The sequence below is a fragment of the Festucalex cinctus genome, chromosome 9, assembly GCF_051991245.1.
Source record: "Festucalex cinctus isolate MCC-2025b chromosome 9, RoL_Fcin_1.0, whole genome shotgun sequence".
Classification (NCBI taxonomy): Eukaryota; Metazoa; Chordata; class Actinopteri; order Syngnathiformes; family Syngnathidae; genus Festucalex; species Festucalex cinctus.
In genome coordinates this window covers 18,613,458-18,632,602 of record NC_135419.1, presented here as the reverse complement: position 1 = coordinate 18,632,602, position 19,145 = coordinate 18,613,458, and the positions used below count along the sequence as shown (strand labels likewise).

The window sequence follows — 19,145 nt, the reverse complement described above, 5'->3', positions numbered from 1 at the left end:
ACGACCCCCACCCCCCACTAAGTCGTTTTCAAAGGTCGTTGAGCCATGCGTTATGTAATCAATAAAACAATGAGCTAACCAAGCAGTCTAAAATGTGGAAATGGACGCAGTGCACACATTTTTTCTTCGTGGTCGACGAGTTTCTTCTGCACCAAAGCATTACAGCAATCTATTTTTCTTCCATTTTTGTCTATAAAACATCATGACTTTCCCTTGTGCGGCAACATAATGCTTCACAGCCCCCGTAGAGTGAAGCAAAATTAGTTTTACAATGCCTCCCAGACAACTGAGGGGAATATTCACTAAGAATGCGCTGCGTCCAGTAATAGCACGAAATATTGCACCACAACAGCACCCGCAGTCTGCACCCAGTTACCAACCTATTCACTAAGAATATTGCTCTAATCATATACCGGCGCAAATACGCCCACAAAACTGACAGCTTGGAGCAAATTTGAACCTGATTTACCACACATGGCAATGGATTTGCCCCAAGAACATAGTTGTGATAGTAACAGGTGCGAGAAAGATGACATTATCAGAAAGCGAGGTTGGACCGAGAGTAAGCGTTTAGCGTCGTTAAGCTGCACAGAGCAGAGAGGACGACAACGGCGTCATTCATTCATAAAGTACAAATTATTGGTGCGATCGTGTTTCAAAAATATATTTTCATAGGTTGGCCTGGCCGTACAGTATGCATCTGGCACGTAAAAATGATCATAAAATGCCTCCCCGCTATTGCCGATCAGCCCGGGTAACGCAAAGTGTTTCAAACTAACACGGAAATATTTCCCCCTCGCTCTCTTTTTCTCTCTCTCTTTCTCTCCTCTCTGCGTGATCAGCCGCGCATGTTGTGCGGCAAATGGCATGCACTGCCGGAGATCGAGGTGCGCCAGGTTAATACATGCTTTCCAAAAACGTTATTTGCGTCGCGCAAACGAGATGTTGCTATTTGCGCTGGCGTTAGTGAATTAGACGCTGCATATCAATGAGTCTCATTTGCATTGGGGTGGGCATGTTTTGCGTCAAATGTATGCAAATTACCTCATTTACATACGCGCAAATAACACCGGCGCACCGTGACGCAATCTGTTCGGCAGAGCACTTAGTGACGGATTTCCCCATCTGCGCGTGTTTAGTGAATTAGGTGCTCCCTAAATGCTCCATTTTTGCCGGTTAGCGCGGTGCAAAGGCGACGCAAACCTTTAGTGAATAGGCCCCTGAGTGTTCAAGAGTTAATAACTTTATTCTCAAGGTTATTTTCAACACTATTAAAATCAGTTAATAGGTCTTGAAAATAACAGTGTGGAGACAGAAAAATATACAAAACCCGAGAGCAGAAGCACAGCATCATGCCACCACCATTTCTGGCCATGGTACAAGAAGGCACGCTATTTCACCGTACTTACCTTTTTTCCATGTATATTTTATACAAATGGACCTATGCAAGTTTTTCACATAAATATCTGCTGAAATGATTAATTTCAAACTGTGTTGCCATCAGTGTTGTCACTAACGCGTTACTAAGTAACGTGTTACTGTAATCTGATTACTTTCGTTCAATAACGAGCAATCTAACGCGTTCATTTTTCCAAACCAGTAATCTGATTAAAGTTACTTTCCTAAGTGGCTCTACGTTACTATTTTTTTATTATCTCATAATGTATGTAGAATGCAAAATGTTGTTGTCTATTTCGAAGATAATTGCGAGGAGAAAATGTTTCTCTTGCGCTTGGGAGTGACGTCACATCGCATGTCACGTTTTCTCAGCTGAAAGACGCAACGGGTCACGTTTACCAACATGTGTGAGCACTGAGCCGCAGAGCTAGCAGTGGAAGTCGAAGAAGCAGCTGGACCGCCACAAACGGAAGCATTTGCTCATTGGAAATACAGCCATTATTTCGCATTTGTGTCCAGTAAAGATTACAAAACCTTCTCAGTGCTTTGGAAACTTTGCGCTCGTTAAAAAGTCCACATCCAATTTAAGGAAACATCACAGCACAAAGCGATACAGCTCCAAGCAAAGGCGACACGACAGACCGGTAGGGAGACAGCTATAACACTGGCAGTTCTATATTTCCTTCATGAAAACAATGTCGGAGTCGGAGAGTGTGAGGCTGTGAGCTACAGCCAGTTCTGTCGCCAAAGTGCGCTACCTTCATCGTGTGGAGGTTGTTTGATAAGAAGACTGTCAGATAGGATGCAAAAACGTACAGTCGTTTGCAAATTGTGCAGGAAACTGTTGCCGTTAAAGTTGAGAGGATGCGCAGACATACGCAAAGACATGGAAAAAGACCCTGACCGGTAACTCACCATCTAGTTGGCTTGAGTTTGTGATGCTAACTGGCCACGAAGCTAACGAACGAGATGGCGTGCGCGTCGCTCTCGAGCAGCGGAGTAAACATGCACATTTGGGTTATTCAAACCCGCGAGTAAAGTCTATAAGCAATCATGGCATTTTGTCGCTCTTCTGATTGACCAATCAAAGACATTAACGGCAAAATGGAGGTTTGCTGGTTACGTCAAAAAATAAAAATAAATAAATTAATAATAATAATGATAATAATAATAATAAAGCCTATCTGCATGACTGTAGTTCAGCTCTGGTATTTGAGAAAATAGAAAATGTTACAGTTGCAACCAGCCTAGACGTAAATGTTATAGTTACAGTTTGTAACCAGCCTGCAGGTGTAATGTGTTATACTACAACAATTTATGTATTGTAAAACCAGAGAAACAGAAACAAAGAAACATGTTCATGTTTCAAGTTAATGCATTTTTGTAAGTTTTATTTATGTAACCGGTTGTCATTTTTATGTTAAGGTAGCTAAGGAGGGAAATTGGTACTAAAGAGTACCGTATTTTCCGCATTATAAGGTGCACCACATTATAAGGCGCACCTTCAACGAATGACATATTTGAAAACTTTTTCCATGTATAAGGCGCACCGCATTATAAGGCGCACCTTCAATGAATGACATATTTTAAAACTTTTTCCATATATAAAGCGCTACAGTAGAGGCTAGGGTTACGTTATGCATCCATTAGATGGTGCTGCGCTAAAGGGAATGTCAACAAAACAGATAGGTCAGTCAAACTTTATTAATATACAAACCAGCTTTCTGACAACTCCATTCACTCCCAAAATTAATAAACAGCTGTTTTATTATTTCCTCTGAGGTAAAGTATTAGTATTAGCTAACGATCCAAGATGGCGGGACCTTCTGTGCATGCGCGTCACCGATCGCGCAGGGTCACCGAATAGCGTCTTGACAGAGAGGCCTGTTGCGGCTCAATATTGATCCATATATAAGGCGCACTGGATTATAAGGCGCATGGTCAGCTTTTGAAAAAATTTAAGGCTTTTAGGTGCGCCTTATAGTGCGGAAAATACAGTAACTGATGTTACTTTTTGAGTAACTTAGTTACTTTGACTATAAAGTCATCAGTAAAGTAACGAGATTACTTTTTGAGGAGTAATCAGTAATCACATTACTTTTTAAAGTAATCTGTGACAACACTGGTTGCCATCAGCAAATATTCAACTCCAGCATGCTCCGAATTGCGTACAAGCATTGGTTGCTTCAGAGCCTGCAAACTTAAGACCCTCTCAAGGTACTGTAACTTACAGTGGTGGGAAAGGGGAATAAATGAGAACCTTCCTCTATTTGAGAAGCGGGGGTTACCTGCAGCATCCGTTCCTTCGGGGGAAAGGGCGGCAGCGCTCTTGCTCCTAGCTAGTGAGGCCTGGGTGGGAGTGAGCAGGCGACTAATGACCCCTCCATCCACAGTGCAAGTCGCTTGCTTGCGAACTACGTGGCGAGCACCACCGAAAAGTGAAACCCAAAAAAGAAGACAACAAAAAAGGACAAGGATGGGTGGGGGGGGGGGGGGGGGGTGTCAAAGATAGCAGGAAAATGACAAAAATGGGGTAAAGTGGGGGTGGGGGATTGTCAGTTAGATAAGTCACCATGTGATTTAACCATCAGGAGAGAATCAACAACATGCACCAAAAGGTTATGTCTCAATAGTCTCACAGAGCTTTTCACTTCTACTGGTAGTCAATGAAGTCATTTCATAAAAGAACAAGGCAGTGATGCCGTGAAAGAGTACTGAGACAGACCACTGATTGTCTAAGTTGGATCAGTCGACAATGTGGTCAAATCAATGGTTCCTTAAGGCAGTGGGAGGTGTGCTGATCGGACAGAGAAAACATTGAACCATTAGTGGACTGCAAAAGAATATTAGGGCAAGAAAAACAAGAAGTGTCTAAGACTGCAGATTACCATTGACCCTAAGTCCTTCACCCTCAACTGTTAAAACATTTCTAAGGTGTCCATAAAGTTAACTAATTCACTGCTATAGAAGTTTCAATTTGATAACTGGAATCCAATTGTTTAATGCCACTGACGTATATATTTGTCAAGTATATTTTTCAACAGGTAGGTGTGCAAGTCTCGCCTGGCCTATGTGTGATTTATTTAAATTTGTAAACCATCCCTGTAGATGCAAGTGTTTGTATCACTTTGGATTTGAGATCGACACAGCTTTTGGGTAAATGATTAAGATGGCGGTGAATCTCAGCTTGTCATGTCAATTATGAGAAACACCATCACATTGGGACTGACTGAAGTTCAGGTGCCTCACCTCAAGATGAGTATGTATATGTATGGAGTAAACGCAGTAGGTAGTAGAAAGCTTGTTTTCACCAAAAATACGCTTTAGACCCCCCCCCCCCCCCCCCAAAAAAAAAAAACCCTCTCATGTTCTACTTCTTATTACTGAAGAAAGGAACGAGGAAGACATACATTATTTACAATACAGTATTTTGTGGGTTTTGAAAGATCAGCCAAAAGCTGTAAAGTTGCTAGAAATTCTGCTTGGAAACGGGAGGCAGTGAATGAGTTAACTTAAACGGCACTGGATATTAACTTCTTGAAATGGTGAATTCCCAGCAGAAACAATGACTTCTTGCATCTAAAACTGACAAGAAATGGTCTTTGTCACTAACTGTGCTACAAATGTAGAAATCACACCAGAGTTAGTTTCAAGAGTTTAAAGTTTATAGCCTAAATGTACTCTCTGCTCAAGTGGCCGATTCACACTTCTCTGAGGAGTTTCTTACAGACATCTGCGACTGACAGATGCTTTTGACATTTTAAGAGCTAGCAGGCTGCTACTATGCACCAAGGTATTAAGAGGCTAAAAGAACGGGTGGTAAGGACTTGAGCGGCACTCAGTAGAGCACAGATCGTCGTCAAGGTTGAGCAATCCTGTTTTAGTTAAAGTACTAAATTGTACATTCTGTATGCACCTGGATTAATGTGTTCAATTATACATGCTCAACATTATCCCCTTGATTAATGATTATGATGCTCATCCCTAACCCAAAACATATTTTTGTCCAATCCTACTAAGTAACAGATATAAAATACCCCCCCCCCCCCCTCCCCAAAAAAAAGCACAAAAAAAAAAAAAAAAAAAAAAAAAGCAAGACATTTATCTTTCAGATCACGTTTCCTTCACTGGGAGCTGCAGAGTCTAAAGGACAAACAAAAGCTTTCGTGATTAATACACAGACGGCACACTGGCACTGGTGCACAAGCAAAGCATCTTAAATCCAGCTAGGAAGACGTCATCTGTAGGAAGGGAGAGCACAATCTACACTTTGTGACAAAAAAAAAAAGGCGTTAGTGGGAACATACAACAAGACCATTGCTGGACCTGACAATGGCGAAAACGACGAGGGCTGACAATTAGTTTCCAGTGTGCGCAGCAAAAACAGATGTAATTAAAAGGGCAAGCATACAATGTTAAAAACAAATCAAATTGAGAATATGGCAACTTTCCAAAGATGTTATTCAGAGTTGTGTGAGTTTTTGGGGGGAAAGGAAGTGAGATTACATTAAGACAAAAATAAAGTAGGGCAGATAAAAGCATCAGATATTTCTATGATGCTTGACCAAGAAAAATAAAGATACATTCCCACAAAGCTTCTTATAGATTCAGAACAAGCAAGCTGTTAACGTCAGACCATCATGCCTGTCGCTCCCCCCAATAATAATAATAATAATAATAATAAACAAAACAAAAACAAAAACAGCCAGATGGAAGCATGAAAAAGTGATCGACTGATTGTTCCATGCTAGCCACCTTGATTGTCTGCTGTCCCCTTAGCAGCCTTGGCAGGAGTCTGTGCTCTGCCCACACTTACGCGTGTGAGGGACGCACTCCTCTTCTTCATGGACACACCTACGGACGGACGTGAGCGCAGGGTCACGTCCGACGAGAGACAGGCAGAGGGTCAACAAGAACATCCCCGCGGAGAGTTCCGAAACGGGTCATGTGCAGTTTTGATCTGTGTGTGTGTGTGTGTGTGTGGGTGTGTGTGTGTGTGTGTGAGTGTGTGTGTGAGTCAGCAAGCGTCACGGCAGCTGATGCCGAACTGGTGATCTTCATCAAAAGTGAGACGTGAGTGAAAGCACACATAGGCACTATTGTAAGTGGTTCTAGGACAGACACTAGGGAAAACAAGACAGGTTGGCCTTTCAAAGCTGCCACTAAAAAATAATCTCAATGTATTTAATGACTCTATCCTTAAGAAGTCTTTATCACACTGAATTCTTCTGTAATTAGTACTATATTTCTAATCAATGACATGTTTTATGTTACACTATTAAACACGATAGACAGATTTATTTTTTTATCTCCTGCTGCAGGGAAAAAAAAATCCAATGGATCAAATCTGTCGGAAATTGTTCAAGCCTGGTGATAATGTGACTTGCATGTAACAGTGACAAGTGGAGAAATGTAGTGTTGCACGGAGCGGCGTCTATGCACCTGTCGGCTCTGCCTGCAGCTTTTTGCCTTCCTCCTTAGCAGCACTGTCTTTCCGAGGCAAACGGTTACAAGATGAACTCCTGGATTTTAAACCTAAGAGAAAATGACGACAACACTCAGTGGTGACTTCCACCCCATGTTACCTAAGTCCAATCGCATGTATGGACATCAAGGAAAAGTCAAGTAATCAAGTTAAACAATTATCTCATTGTCAAGAAGCTCTACGGTCTGTCAGCGTAAGGTTGTGTGCAAAGGCTGGGATAAGGCTATACCTGGGGTCAGAGGTCATGCTAGGCTTCTGGGCCGATGGGTTTGTTCCAGTTTTGATCACCAGATGGATTTCAGGACATTAACAAGAAGCCTAAATATACTTTTTACAATCTGGGGAAAGAAAAGGATACGACTTCGTCTCGCATCTTTCTTGTGCCTTTACACAACTACATGTTGGAGCCACAAAAACATATCCACTTCAAGCCTCCGGTGGCTGGAACACGACAACCGGGCTGTCGTGGGGCTGTTCCACATCGCGACATCTGTCATGTCAGACTTATTTGTGTCCGCCAAGACGTGGCCATACTCATGACAGACAATGAGGCCCTCTAACATTTTACAGGGTCTTTCATGGCATTTAAAATGCAATATCAGCAGCTTTTCTTTTGTCTTCTGTTTTGGTAAATAAACACTGCACACGTGAACAACAGTAACATCTTGAAATCTGAATTATTATGCTATAAAAATCCTAATAACATGTTACTGTTATAGCTGCTTCTGAAAACTCCAAGATGGCTAGTCATGGCATCTGCTTGCCAGAAGATGAGCAGCACAGTGTTTGTTTACAGAATAGGTAAGTGGGAGTTGCTTTTTGCCCTTTCCTAAGTAAAGACAAATTGTGGTAGCCCATGGAGGGCTAGATTGGTGCCCTGCACGCCTCGAGTTTGACACCATTCTAAAACCTAAGCTAGCATATAACAATGTACTATTTGAAAGGAGGTTAGATACAAGGGTGGGGGAAGCAGGGGGTGTGGAAAAGGAAGGGAGGAGGAGGAAGTAGTAATAGGAGACTTACTTTTGTCAGGAGATTTGACGAGGGTGGCGGAGGACGAGGATAGGCGTTTGCTGATGCTAGCCTCTGACGGCTGTTTGAGGTTGACGGTGAATGTGGAGCGCTTGTCTACAAGTCCGGGAGGGGAGGAAGGACAAACAAGGGAGGGATTACACTACAGCTAGCTCAAAAGGGAGGTGCACACAGTGGAAGGCTCTAAAGGGTGCAAAGGTGCTAATATGAGATATTTTACAACACTAGTTTCATATAACACCACTAGGGATGTAACAATATCCAAATGTCACGATACGATATCACGATATGAAGCTCACGATACGATAATTATCATGATATTGTGGGGGAGGTTGGCAATATTTAAAAAAGGTCACAATATTGTAAAAAACATGAGGTCATACTAAAAAAAAAAAAAGCACAATATTGTGCTTTTGTCTATAACATCGTTATGTTATTGTTTTATTATTATTATTATTATTATTATGTTATGTTGTTAATGCACGCACACATTGTGTTCCTCCACATATTGACTTGCTTCACAGGCATATTACGTTCCCCTTCATCTGACAATTAGTGTAGATTTTAAACATAGAAGGGCCAAAACATCCCGAATAAAAACTAAATTGCACTAAAAAACTAGCCACCAGAGGGTGCTAGAACTGCACAAACAGAAATCAACATGACTTTTTTAACAGATGTGTTGCATTTAAATATTGTGAATATGAGGACAACGATATTGTGGCAGTTTTAATATCACGATATCGCGATATTGCCGTTATCGTTACATCCCTAAACACCACTGGACACAACATTAGAAGCACCTAAGCTAGCTAACGAGATCCAGTATGGATTTATATCGAAAAACATCTGCCATTACAAAAACAGTGTTTTGTTTACCTTATCGCCCAAGGCAGACTTCTCATTAGATTGTCTCTCTTTATGACCTAATTGAGTTTTTCAAATGCACTAGTGACACATTAGGCAAAGGAATGTGTTGCCCTTTCATGCTTAAGACTTTTTTTCTTTTCTCTCAAGGACCATAACATTGGGTGTTTATATCATGCGGTGAAGTTAGTAGAGCAGACTGAGGAGCCACAACATGGCATGATCTGCACCCAATGTGACATTATTAGTTCAGCCTCGCATTTCATTGGGCTTCCATGCAAAATAGGCCCGATGACCTGGCCCTGCCCAAAAGTGTGAGTGAGTCCAAGACCTAAAGCAACACTGAGGCTTCATCTATTTAACCGTCAGTGTTAGGCTGCAAAAGAAAGTAAGCGTGAGGAAGACAAGGTACAGTATAACCCAAATGTCCATAGCACCAACATGTGCCCATGCTGCGGATTTTAAACCGGCGGGCAAATTTGCAAACAAAACCTTGTCGGGTCCTTGGTGGCTTTTCTGGCGAGGGAGGAGAAACTACTATAGTTACTGGAGATGAGGCGCTGGCATCCGAGTCTCCTGTGGGGAAAGATACCTCTCAGCGGAGCAGTGATTGTACACGCGAGGCATCACTTCCAAGCCTTTCTTTCAGTGTCTCAAGACACAATATGGGCACCATATGAACACGGAAGTTAGGCAAAATAACCGGCCCCTAAGATGCATAAAAACTGCTGGATTTTGCTGCTTCATTCATATTCCATGAACACATTACAGTAATCAGAATACCATATTGAGACGAGTGGGACTGCATACAACACATTTGGGTTGACTTCCCCTTAAAGTGTAAAAACCCTCTTCTAAATGGAGTCTCCACTAGTTTTATACCCGTTGCTAACAGCACACAATCAATAAGAGCAAGTGAACACGCACTTTAGCACCCACTTAGTGGGAGCTTAGTCATTCAGATCTGAAGTGCTTACAAAGAAAGAGCAACAACAGGTTAAGATGCGCCGTAACTGTAGTAAACAATGTTTTAATGGCCCCAAAATAAACAAAACGTCCATTACCTATTCGCCCATCTGAGTCTGTTGACAATCCTCCCCAGGACCATCGCTTCTGTCTCTGGTCGGCCCGCTGGCTTCGCTCTAACGTTCGTCTCATCACTGCCTCGTAATGCTCCTGACACACATTTATAAAATAATAATAATAAAAAAGCAACCGAATGAAGAGATAATCTCAATTCACAAGAGCAAACTTGCTGGCACACAGGCCTCCGTTGTTAACTACCTTCTCCTCCTCCTGTTTCTGCTTCCTCTTCTCCTCCACGGCCAGACGCTTCTGCTCCTCTTTCCTTCGCTGCTCCGCGGCTTTCTTGTGACGTTCCTCCTGCTGACGCTCCACTTGCATCTTGGCCTTGCGCTCGCGTTCCATGATCTGAGACTCACGCAAAGCTGATGACAAAAACAGATCAAGAATAGTACATTCTAAAATTTCAGTTTAAAAAAGGTATTGTTTGTTTAATAGACACAATATGGGCAAATAAATGCAGTTCCACAGTTTGTTACATTCTTGATATTCTATGATCAACAGCTTTCAGCAACCAGAGCAACTCCAGCATGTAAAGCTGGAGCGTGACTGTGGACATTATGGAGAAGTATGCAAAAGTGGCCAAGGGGTTCCAAGCCTTCTCTGCTATGAAAATCAGCATAAACTCTTGTGTGTCAGGAGGTTCAGGATCTGACTTCCATGGTCAAAGCAGCAGGATGCAAGCATTACATCACCAAAGCCGCAACTGGATGTTTGAGGAGTGGAAACGTGTTCTGTCAAACAACAAATGGAGCTTGTCATGAGGAAAACTGGGTTAGGTCGACCAATGCCCGCGGCTTGTCTGATTAGGTAACCAGGGCTCTAAGATTAACGGTTCAACCCCCGGGTTTCGAAGTACCCTTGAGCAAAACACTAAAACCACACTCGCTTCTAATATGTGAATGAGCATTAAAATGAATTAATTCAGTGTGCAAATGAACCATTCATTTTTCGTCAATGGGAATGTGCATCACCATCATGAGTTGATGTGTGACGGAGATGGCATTGATAATGGGCTTTGAGTTCACGATTAATTTCTTTCTCAGGCTGACATTTTGGCCGGATCTTCGTCAAACGTTTGTGGATTTACAATTAGAGACGCACACTAGCCAAAAGTTAATATTTGACTTTTGGTTGACATTTCAGTGAACCCAACATCTGACACAGATCGAACAATTTTGTGGTAATCTGCTTCTTCACTTGGCAATCGTGCATTAGGGCTGGGTGATAATTCATCAATATGGATCGCGATAGACATGCAATCAATATCAACACAAAATGCATTTGTTAGAAAGGGGGCGGGGGAATCAGGAAGTGTGTGTTGTCGGCAGAGCATGGTGTTTGATTTGGGTGCACAGGTCAGCGTGAGTACAGATGTTCGCTCTCATTATGTGTATTTTTGCAAAGAGTCACGTCATAAAGCATTCACCGAATAACGGAAGTCCCCAGCTTAGATATACTGTATAGTAGGGTTGGGCGGTAATATGGTAATAAGGTATCCCGCGGCGGCGGCACGGTAGTCGAGTGGTTAGCACGTCCGCTTCCCAGTTCTGAGGTCTCCGGTTCGAGTCCAGGCTCGTACCTTCCTGGGTGGAGTTTGCATGTTCCCGCGTGGGTCTTCTCCGGGTACTCCGGTCTCCTCCCACATTCCAAAGACATGCATGGCAGGTTAATTGGGCGCTCCGAATTGTCCCTAGGTGTGATTGTGAGTGTGGATGGTTGTTCGTCTCTGTGTGCCCTGCGATTGGTTGGCAACCAGTCCAGGGTGTCCCCCGCCTACTGCCCAGAGCCAGCTGAGATAGGCGCCAGCAGCCCCCGCGACCCTTGTGATGAATAAGCGGTCAAGAAAATGGATGGATGGATGGTATCCCGCGGTGTCTAAAAATAGAAACGGTGTCACTTTAAATACCGCCATTTAAAAAAATAATAATAAAATTATATAAATATATTTTTTGAGAGAAAATGTAAATGTGTACTTGTTTTCAATTTAATACAAACTATTTACTTATAACTATTTTAAAAACTAATAGCAATAATTAGTCATGTGACAGCCCATAAACCGGAACAACTAAAGACAAGATGGAGCCGAGCAGCTCGCGAAGCAACTACATCGGTTGCAAAAAAATAAATAAATAAATAAATAAAATTTAAAAAAAAAATAAAAAATAAAAAAAAAGGCGCCACTTCTGCAATTTGGCAGTATTTTGGCTTCAGGCCCGATTAAAAAAAACGAGCCAGTCGATGTCGACGCGGCAATATACAAACAGTGCACGAAGACGGTAATTGCGTGATGCCGACGCGCGGGGCCCTGGCGGACCTATGTGAAGGAGCGAGCCGGAGGAGAAAGCGCTGTCTATTATCGCGAACCCGTCATTCAGGGAGGCGATGACCATCTGGACAGATTCAGCGACAGATCAGAAAATAAACAACACCACAGGTAGGCATGTATAATAACTTAACGGGTAGAACGACCTGTTTTGTTTTGTTTCCTCACTGTTTGTTCGTTGCCACGACAGGTTGGGCTTTCACACGTCATGTGTCCCGGACCCCACAGTTCAGCCTTTAATAACAGTGACTGTCACCAATATATATATTTTGGGGTTTTGTGTTGTTTGTGTGGTAAAGTAAAGCTTAGAAAACGGAGTAAAAAAAAATCATTGCCGTTGCACCCATGGAGCACTCAAATCACAAAACGTAACGCCCAGAAAACTAAAGAGGAAAAATGTGACGATATTACCGTATACCCCGGTATAATGAGGAGACGGTGAAACTGTGTCAAAATTAGGGCTGTCAAAGTTAAAGCCTTAATAGATTAATTAATCACAGAAAATTGTCGCATTAATCACATATTAACGCAGATTAATCGCACTATTTCGTTTTTACCGCACTTGAGCCTTGAACGTAGCCGCGGATGGTCACATTGAAGGCTGCGCAGGTCAGTGATTAGGTCAATGCACGGCATTTCCTACACCTGTTGTTTCAAAATGAGCGGGGTGACCCCAGTTGGTGTGCTCAATGATAAGTTTCGCTTTAAAAAAAACAAAAAACAACAAAAACACCCAGACGGGACTTTAGATAAAACAAAAGTAATTTGCATTTAATTAATTAATAATTGCTAAATTGCACCCAGTTGATATGATACTCTTACTAAATTTACGTCAGCATTCAGCACGTTCTTTGCAATATAATTGCTGAATTGCACCCAACTGATATGATGCTGTTGTTTTGAGCAATACGCACATGCATGCAATTGTGTACATGCATTTAATCAATGTTTGCAAATGACTGAAATAATAAAATGCGTTAATGTCAAAATATTACGGTATTTTGTATTTATTTTATATTACGCGAATACCCAAGTAATTTAGCTGATTAATTGTGATTAATCCAAATTAAAAAGTGTGATTAATCAGATTAAAAATTTTAATCGTTTGACAGCACTAGTCAAAATCTTAATACCACCCAACCCTACTGTATAGGGAGCTTCTCCAATCAAATACAGGCTCACAGATTTTTCATTGCAGCACATTGGTAGATATACGTTGCTCAATTGATTTGTGTATGGCGAATACACCCCTTCAGTTGTGTTCTGCTATGTTGCTTGGTGTGCAGCGGGCTTAACTTTGTTTGAGTAGTAAATAAAAGCTGCTTTTGACCAGACTACGTGAACAATATTAGTTTTTAGTAAAAACAAAGCAGAATTGGCTGATTGTCATCTTACCTTGTTGCCTGTCTGCCTCCTCTCGTCTCTCTTTTGCTACTCGCAGTCGATCGTCTACTCGAAGTGTGGCGCCGTCGAGGACTGTAAACGTGTGTCAGCCCGGTCAAAGAAAAAAAATAAATGTACACAGATGGAAACCGCAGCTTAAACTCACATATACTGTATTAGTATTAGCGTTGCACCAAGATGTGGATGCTCGTGGGGGGCTATCATTAATGAGCTTGCCAAGTAGTAAGGTGATGACTCAGGGCCTCCTTGGAGTAAGCCGTGCAGAGCAGGGGGCGGCAAGTGGCTTGTTTGGTGGCAAACTGTTCAGACTATGCAAGGAGATAAGGACGCGTCGGGATGTGAAGTGGATTACCTGGCCGACAGCCCTGGGGTTTGGCTGCTGCGTTTGCTGGGGGTGCTGGACTCACGGCCTGGCTGCGCCGCTCCTCAGCTTGGGCCTGCGCAGCTGCAGCTGGACCAGGGAAAAGTGCACAATTCAACATTTAGAGCAGAGATTCTCTACTTTTTGAATCCACTTTCACAGGAGACATTTTTTCCAAGGATCCACCTCATATACAGTGGAAATGCAAAAGCTCTAAAAATTCAAATTCAATTTGGAGAGGATCAAACCAAAATTTTCAGGAAGAAATCTCCCTCAAAATTCACACACACCGTCGAAAAAATTGACAACTGGCCGACGTTCATCCTCAGTTTTGTGTCTGTCAAGTGTCATCAATTCTACTGTACAATCAATGACACAAATTTTGGGCCACTGCTTCATTCGAAGGCTTCCACAACCTGAGGCGTCAAAATTGGTTGCGCTGATTCGCTGCATTTGAATTTAACAACATAATCCTGGCACCAGAGAGAGAAACTCTGACTTGGCATTCAATGTCATGTCACCTTCCAACACTCCAAAGTGAGGCTAATAAAACAATTGTTTCTAATATTTGTAAGTATTTTCCTCTTCACCAAGGCAAAGTGGTGCATCGCAGACGTACTAGGAAGGAAACGGCACACGATCGAGCTGCATCAGCTTCGCCCTTACTGCATTTCTTGGTGGTGCGCGCTCAGCACTACTGAATTGCTGACGAGTAGGCAAATTAGATCTTCTGTCATGTGATACGAAAATAAGGCTGTCTCCAACGTCACTCACTCATTCATTCATTCATTCATTCGGGTTCTGCTGATGTGCGCTACTAATGGAGAGTAATGTTTCCATTTTTTGAGGAAAAAGCCTACGAGACGGTCAGTAAACTGAACAAAACTTCACTGGCAGCTTCTGCCAAGGCAGAGGTTCCCAATTTAAATAGTAACTAAGTAACTCATGTCACGTGACAAATGCAGAAAAGAGGTGAGCCGGGACATTTGGAAGCTGGCACTATGATGTAACTCTGTCGACGGCAAGTGGAAGAAATAGGAAGATTTCCTCCCAAATCTGCTGACAAGCATAAAATTTAATGTTTCATTATTCATTCACTCACCACAATGAAAACAAGTTTTTAACCGCATTGTAGTTACAAGAGAGATGCTAACAGTTAGTAGTCACATGGCTAGGCCCCACCTTTTAAAGCCACACACACACTCAAAAGTTAGAGATACTACAGTAGATTGTGAAGATGGCAACTTCAAATGGGAAAAAAAAAAAAAAAAAAAAACTAACCTCACATGTGCATTGTGTTTTATACTGCAAAATTGATTCTTATCCGATTATTAAAATTATTCATCCATCCATCCATCCATTTTCCTACCGCTTGCTCCTCACAAGGGTCGCGGGGGTGCTGGAGCTTATCCCCAGTTGGCTTTGGGCAGTAGGCTGGGTACACCCTGAATTGGTTGCCAGCCAATCGCACGGCACACAGAGACGAACAACCATCAACACTCACAAGCACACCTAGGGACAATTCGGAGCGCCCAATTAACCTGCCATGCATGTCTTTGAAATGTGGGAGGCGACCGGAGTACCTGGAGAAGACCCACACACGGGCAGAACATGCAAACTCCACCCAGGAAGGCCGGTCCCTGGACTCGATCTTGTGTGCTCAGTACTGGTAGGCGGACGTGCTCCCCTCCCCCACCACTGTGCCGCCTATTCAAATTATCAATACACAAAATGTCCCTTAGCTACCATTTTTAATCGTGAACTGCCATTATTTGGAAGATATAAGGAACCGAGTCCTGATATTAAGAGCGAGTATCTGCAATTACAGAAAAAAGGATTATTAAGCATTTTAAAAGCCTAAAGGCTGAACAATGGCAGTAAATTACTACTTTTGTCTAAGTGAAGCCCCTCACCAAGGCAAGATTGTTATTGTTTTGGCCTGAGCAGCTTCTGTCGTGACAATAAATCAAAACAACAAATACGCACGGAGACAGTTGCCATGGAGCGAAAAGTACATTCATGTGCTAATTGAAGTGCTGCAATTAGACTTCAGAAGAGGGCCTCAAGAGAGCCAGGTGTGTTCATAAGAAGGACGAGCCAATCACAGACACCTCTCAGCGCTACATCCCTGAGGAGATTTGTGCATATCAACAAATCAACAGCAGCCACTGCGTCAACACATCCTGCCTAAAACGTATTACGGCCATTTTATGAGGTGAGCGGGCTCCAAGCGGAGCTCATTTGTCTAGTCCACCAAATCGGTCCAGGCTGGGGCTGCCAATGAATTACGGCAAGCAGCGGTGCAGCAGACCTCTGTGGGGGCTTGTCATTAAGTGGAGAAAGAGGAAGCAGACCGGCCGGCGTAAAACGGCCACTCCAATTCTAGCGCTACTTCTTTAAATTGCTGGCAAAACATCAACAAGCAGCCTCTCAAATGCACACTCTAAAGGAAGCGCATACGGCCAACAGCTTTTTACGCTAAAATACTTAAATATAAATAAATGATACTTTTATTAGTATTTTGTCCATATTCAAAATAGCATATTTGTTGTCCTTCTGGAGGTTAGGGATTGCGTGATCCTATGTTGCCCCCAGTGGCACTAATGAAATATTGTGGCCCCCTCCAGTATTTACGTTTCCCATCACTTCATTTGACAATTAGCTTCCCCAGATCAAGCGACGTAACAGGAAAGGATCCATTTGGCTGGCAGCATCCACGACAGGCTTAACGGCAGTGACCAGTCTTGATGCCACGCGCACATGCACACTTTTAAGCACATTGCCAGATCTTGGACGGGATTACTCCAGACCTTGTCATGCAAAAGGTAAGCCTGGGCTATTTGCAGTGCGTCCTGGCGCGGTGACACAACACCGGGGAGTCTTCCAGATGAACCTCATTCTTTCTCTTTCTCTCTCTCACTCACTCACTCCTTTATCTGTTATTTCTCATTGAGAATGGTCAAACAATTTCTACAAGGCTGACTTTAACATACAGCTCAAAAGTGAAACGATACACATCTCGTACCTAACTTTGAAACATGAAGCATACATTTCCTATTCAAATTTTCTGTGTGACCTTCCTGATGTAGCACTTTACATAAAAGCACAGGAAGGAGGAAGAGAAGAAGCGAAGAGAACAAATCACATTGAAACCGAAGCCTCTCGACTGTGGTGGTTGAGTCCAACCATTTCAAGAAATACTTGTCATGCTTTTAATAATTTGGCAAGAGCAGATAACCTTGCAGCAGTGCAAAGCCATCATTTCCACCGGCTAGCTTTTCTCCTTGCCTGCATTCTTGTGGAAATGGCCATGCACATGAGCAAGATTCCTCACATTGCAGTGGCACCTCGAAGGTCGACCGCCTTCAAATTAGAAGGGGGAGAAACGTGTCTTAAATGTCACTTGTGTGCTCAGTGAAGAGGAATATCAACCAGAATTTACTATAAACAAACACAAAAGTACTTTTGTCCAGCGCTAGCGAGTGGTTCAGTGCTAAACCAGTTGAAGATGATTATTGTTTATGATATACTGACACTTTAAAACTATCAACATATGATAATAGTTTAGAAAATGTCAATTACACGGAACTTGCGTTTTCTCACTGTCCGCGGCGGGTTTACTGTATTTTCATAAAACCACAAATCTGGCCAGCTGACAGTTCCGGTATGAAATCTCTGGATGGAAAAGTGAAGGGGGGGGGAAACAGGAAGACCATCAGCACTAAATGTGGCCACTTGTTGCCATAGTAACACCTGCCTACGCCCATGCCGGGTATGCATGAAGCCCCCCTTCCGTCTCTTGCCCCCCCCCCAAAAAAAAACACTGAAAAACTGTCAGCTGCACCCCAGTCAAAACAAAATGTGCATTCATGGCCCTGCACAGACTGAAACTCCACAGATGCAGCGAGCAGTCATTTTTGCAACACAAACCCTTTTCAGTGCATCAGCTCTCTATGCGGCCTGTCTGCATGTGTGCCACTGATGCACTATGGAACAAAAATCGGGTCAGACATTGTTATGGTAACTGCAAATATAAAAAGGGGGGGGACATGGGTCATGCCATATGTCAACAACATACTGTTGCAACCAAAGGGCATGACGAGAAACGGGCACAGGAAAGCAATTGGCAAACTGGCAATCATATGAGATTAAGATTGAAGTAACTTATTTCAAGGTAAAAAATGGGAGAGGTGGGTATCATTTTCTTCATAAAATCAAATGAAGTCCAAACGCGCATTTGACAAGCAACTCTGAACTCTTCTTCATGAGCTAACGCGGCTACCTTGTCGATGCTAAGCGGCAGGAAGTCGCACAATTTTGACTTACTTTGTCCTATTTAAAATGAGAACTAATCGTTACATGTTAAATAAAAAGGTCCAGGTAAAAAGTTGCCGAATAAACGACAACCGGGTCCGGCGAAGAGGATAACGTTACAACTTCAGCTTAGCATTAGCCACCAGTGCTATTAAGCCGAGTCGTTAAGTTCCCTTTAGGGATGTGACCCCAAAATGGAACCTTGTCACGTTATATTTACGATATTTTTATCGTTAAGGTGGAAAAATCTCCCTTTTGGCGGTCCATTGAGACGGCGAGGGGAGCTAACGTTACAAGCCCCGGGTTAGGTGTAGGAAGTGGGGGTTTGCTGACCGCGTTTGCAGCCCGTTCAAATCACCGCCAAAAAAAAAAAAAAGGGAAAAAAAGCAACTCATTCCAACAGAACAATTCAAGTTAATTTCCTTACCCATTTGGCTCCGCAAACCTTTGAGACTCACTGTGGCCTCCGCCATTTCTATAAGTTTCCTCCTGAGTGTGCTTTTTCCTTCTTTTTCTACAGCGCGTACCACATCGCGACCGACCGACCGGCGGCGAGCTGGCGCAGGCAGGCAGCAGTCGTCACGTCAGGCTGGGACAGGACGCCAAGGAGACGTGGACGTCAAAGAGCAGCGATTATATCGAGAGCAACACCGCATCTCGTTTCCGGGGAAACGAACGTCGTAAAAGCCGAGTTCGCAGTTGTCAAACTCCCAAAATACATCCTCAAACTCCTCAAATACCTATTTAGTTTTCAAAGTACCACCATAATGACGAACATTAAAATACAGTGGGGAAAAAATGGTAGATAATGTGTTCTTTTTTGCACTTCATAAGATTTAATGCAACTCTATTTTAATTTTCTTGAAACGTTTGCA

At 42.8% G+C, this 19,145-nt stretch overlaps 1 protein-coding gene across 12 annotated transcripts in view; it reads right to left on the bottom strand.

Annotated features, from left to right (window-relative positions):
- Positions 1-18,896, bottom strand: part of map7d3 (MAP7 domain containing 3) — a 30,913-nt gene extending 12,017 nt beyond the window's left edge. For 2 of the 12 annotated variants that reach the window (XM_077532418.1, XM_077532419.1), the window contains exons 1-8: positions 18,698-18,893; positions 13,948-14,046; positions 13,587-13,667; positions 10,067-10,230; positions 9,847-9,958; positions 9,275-9,358; positions 7,907-8,011; positions 6,841-6,933 (exon numbers count right to left, since the gene is read on the bottom strand). In XM_077532418.1, coding sequence (XP_077388544.1) covers positions 6,841-6,933; positions 7,907-8,011; positions 9,275-9,358; positions 9,847-9,958; positions 10,067-10,230; positions 13,587-13,667; positions 13,948-14,046; positions 18,698-18,743 — 784 coding nt within the window. In that variant the 5' untranslated portion in view covers positions 18,744-18,893. Of the gene's footprint in view, positions 1-3,686; positions 3,813-6,153; positions 6,253-6,840; positions 6,934-7,906; positions 8,012-9,274; positions 9,359-9,846; positions 9,959-10,066; positions 10,231-13,586; positions 13,668-13,947; positions 14,047-18,697 lie in introns of all 12 variants that reach the window. The other 10 variants (XM_077532410.1, XM_077532411.1, XM_077532416.1 and 7 more) reach the window with 10 other exon arrangements.
- Between the last annotated feature and the right edge of the window lie 249 nt (positions 18,897-19,145).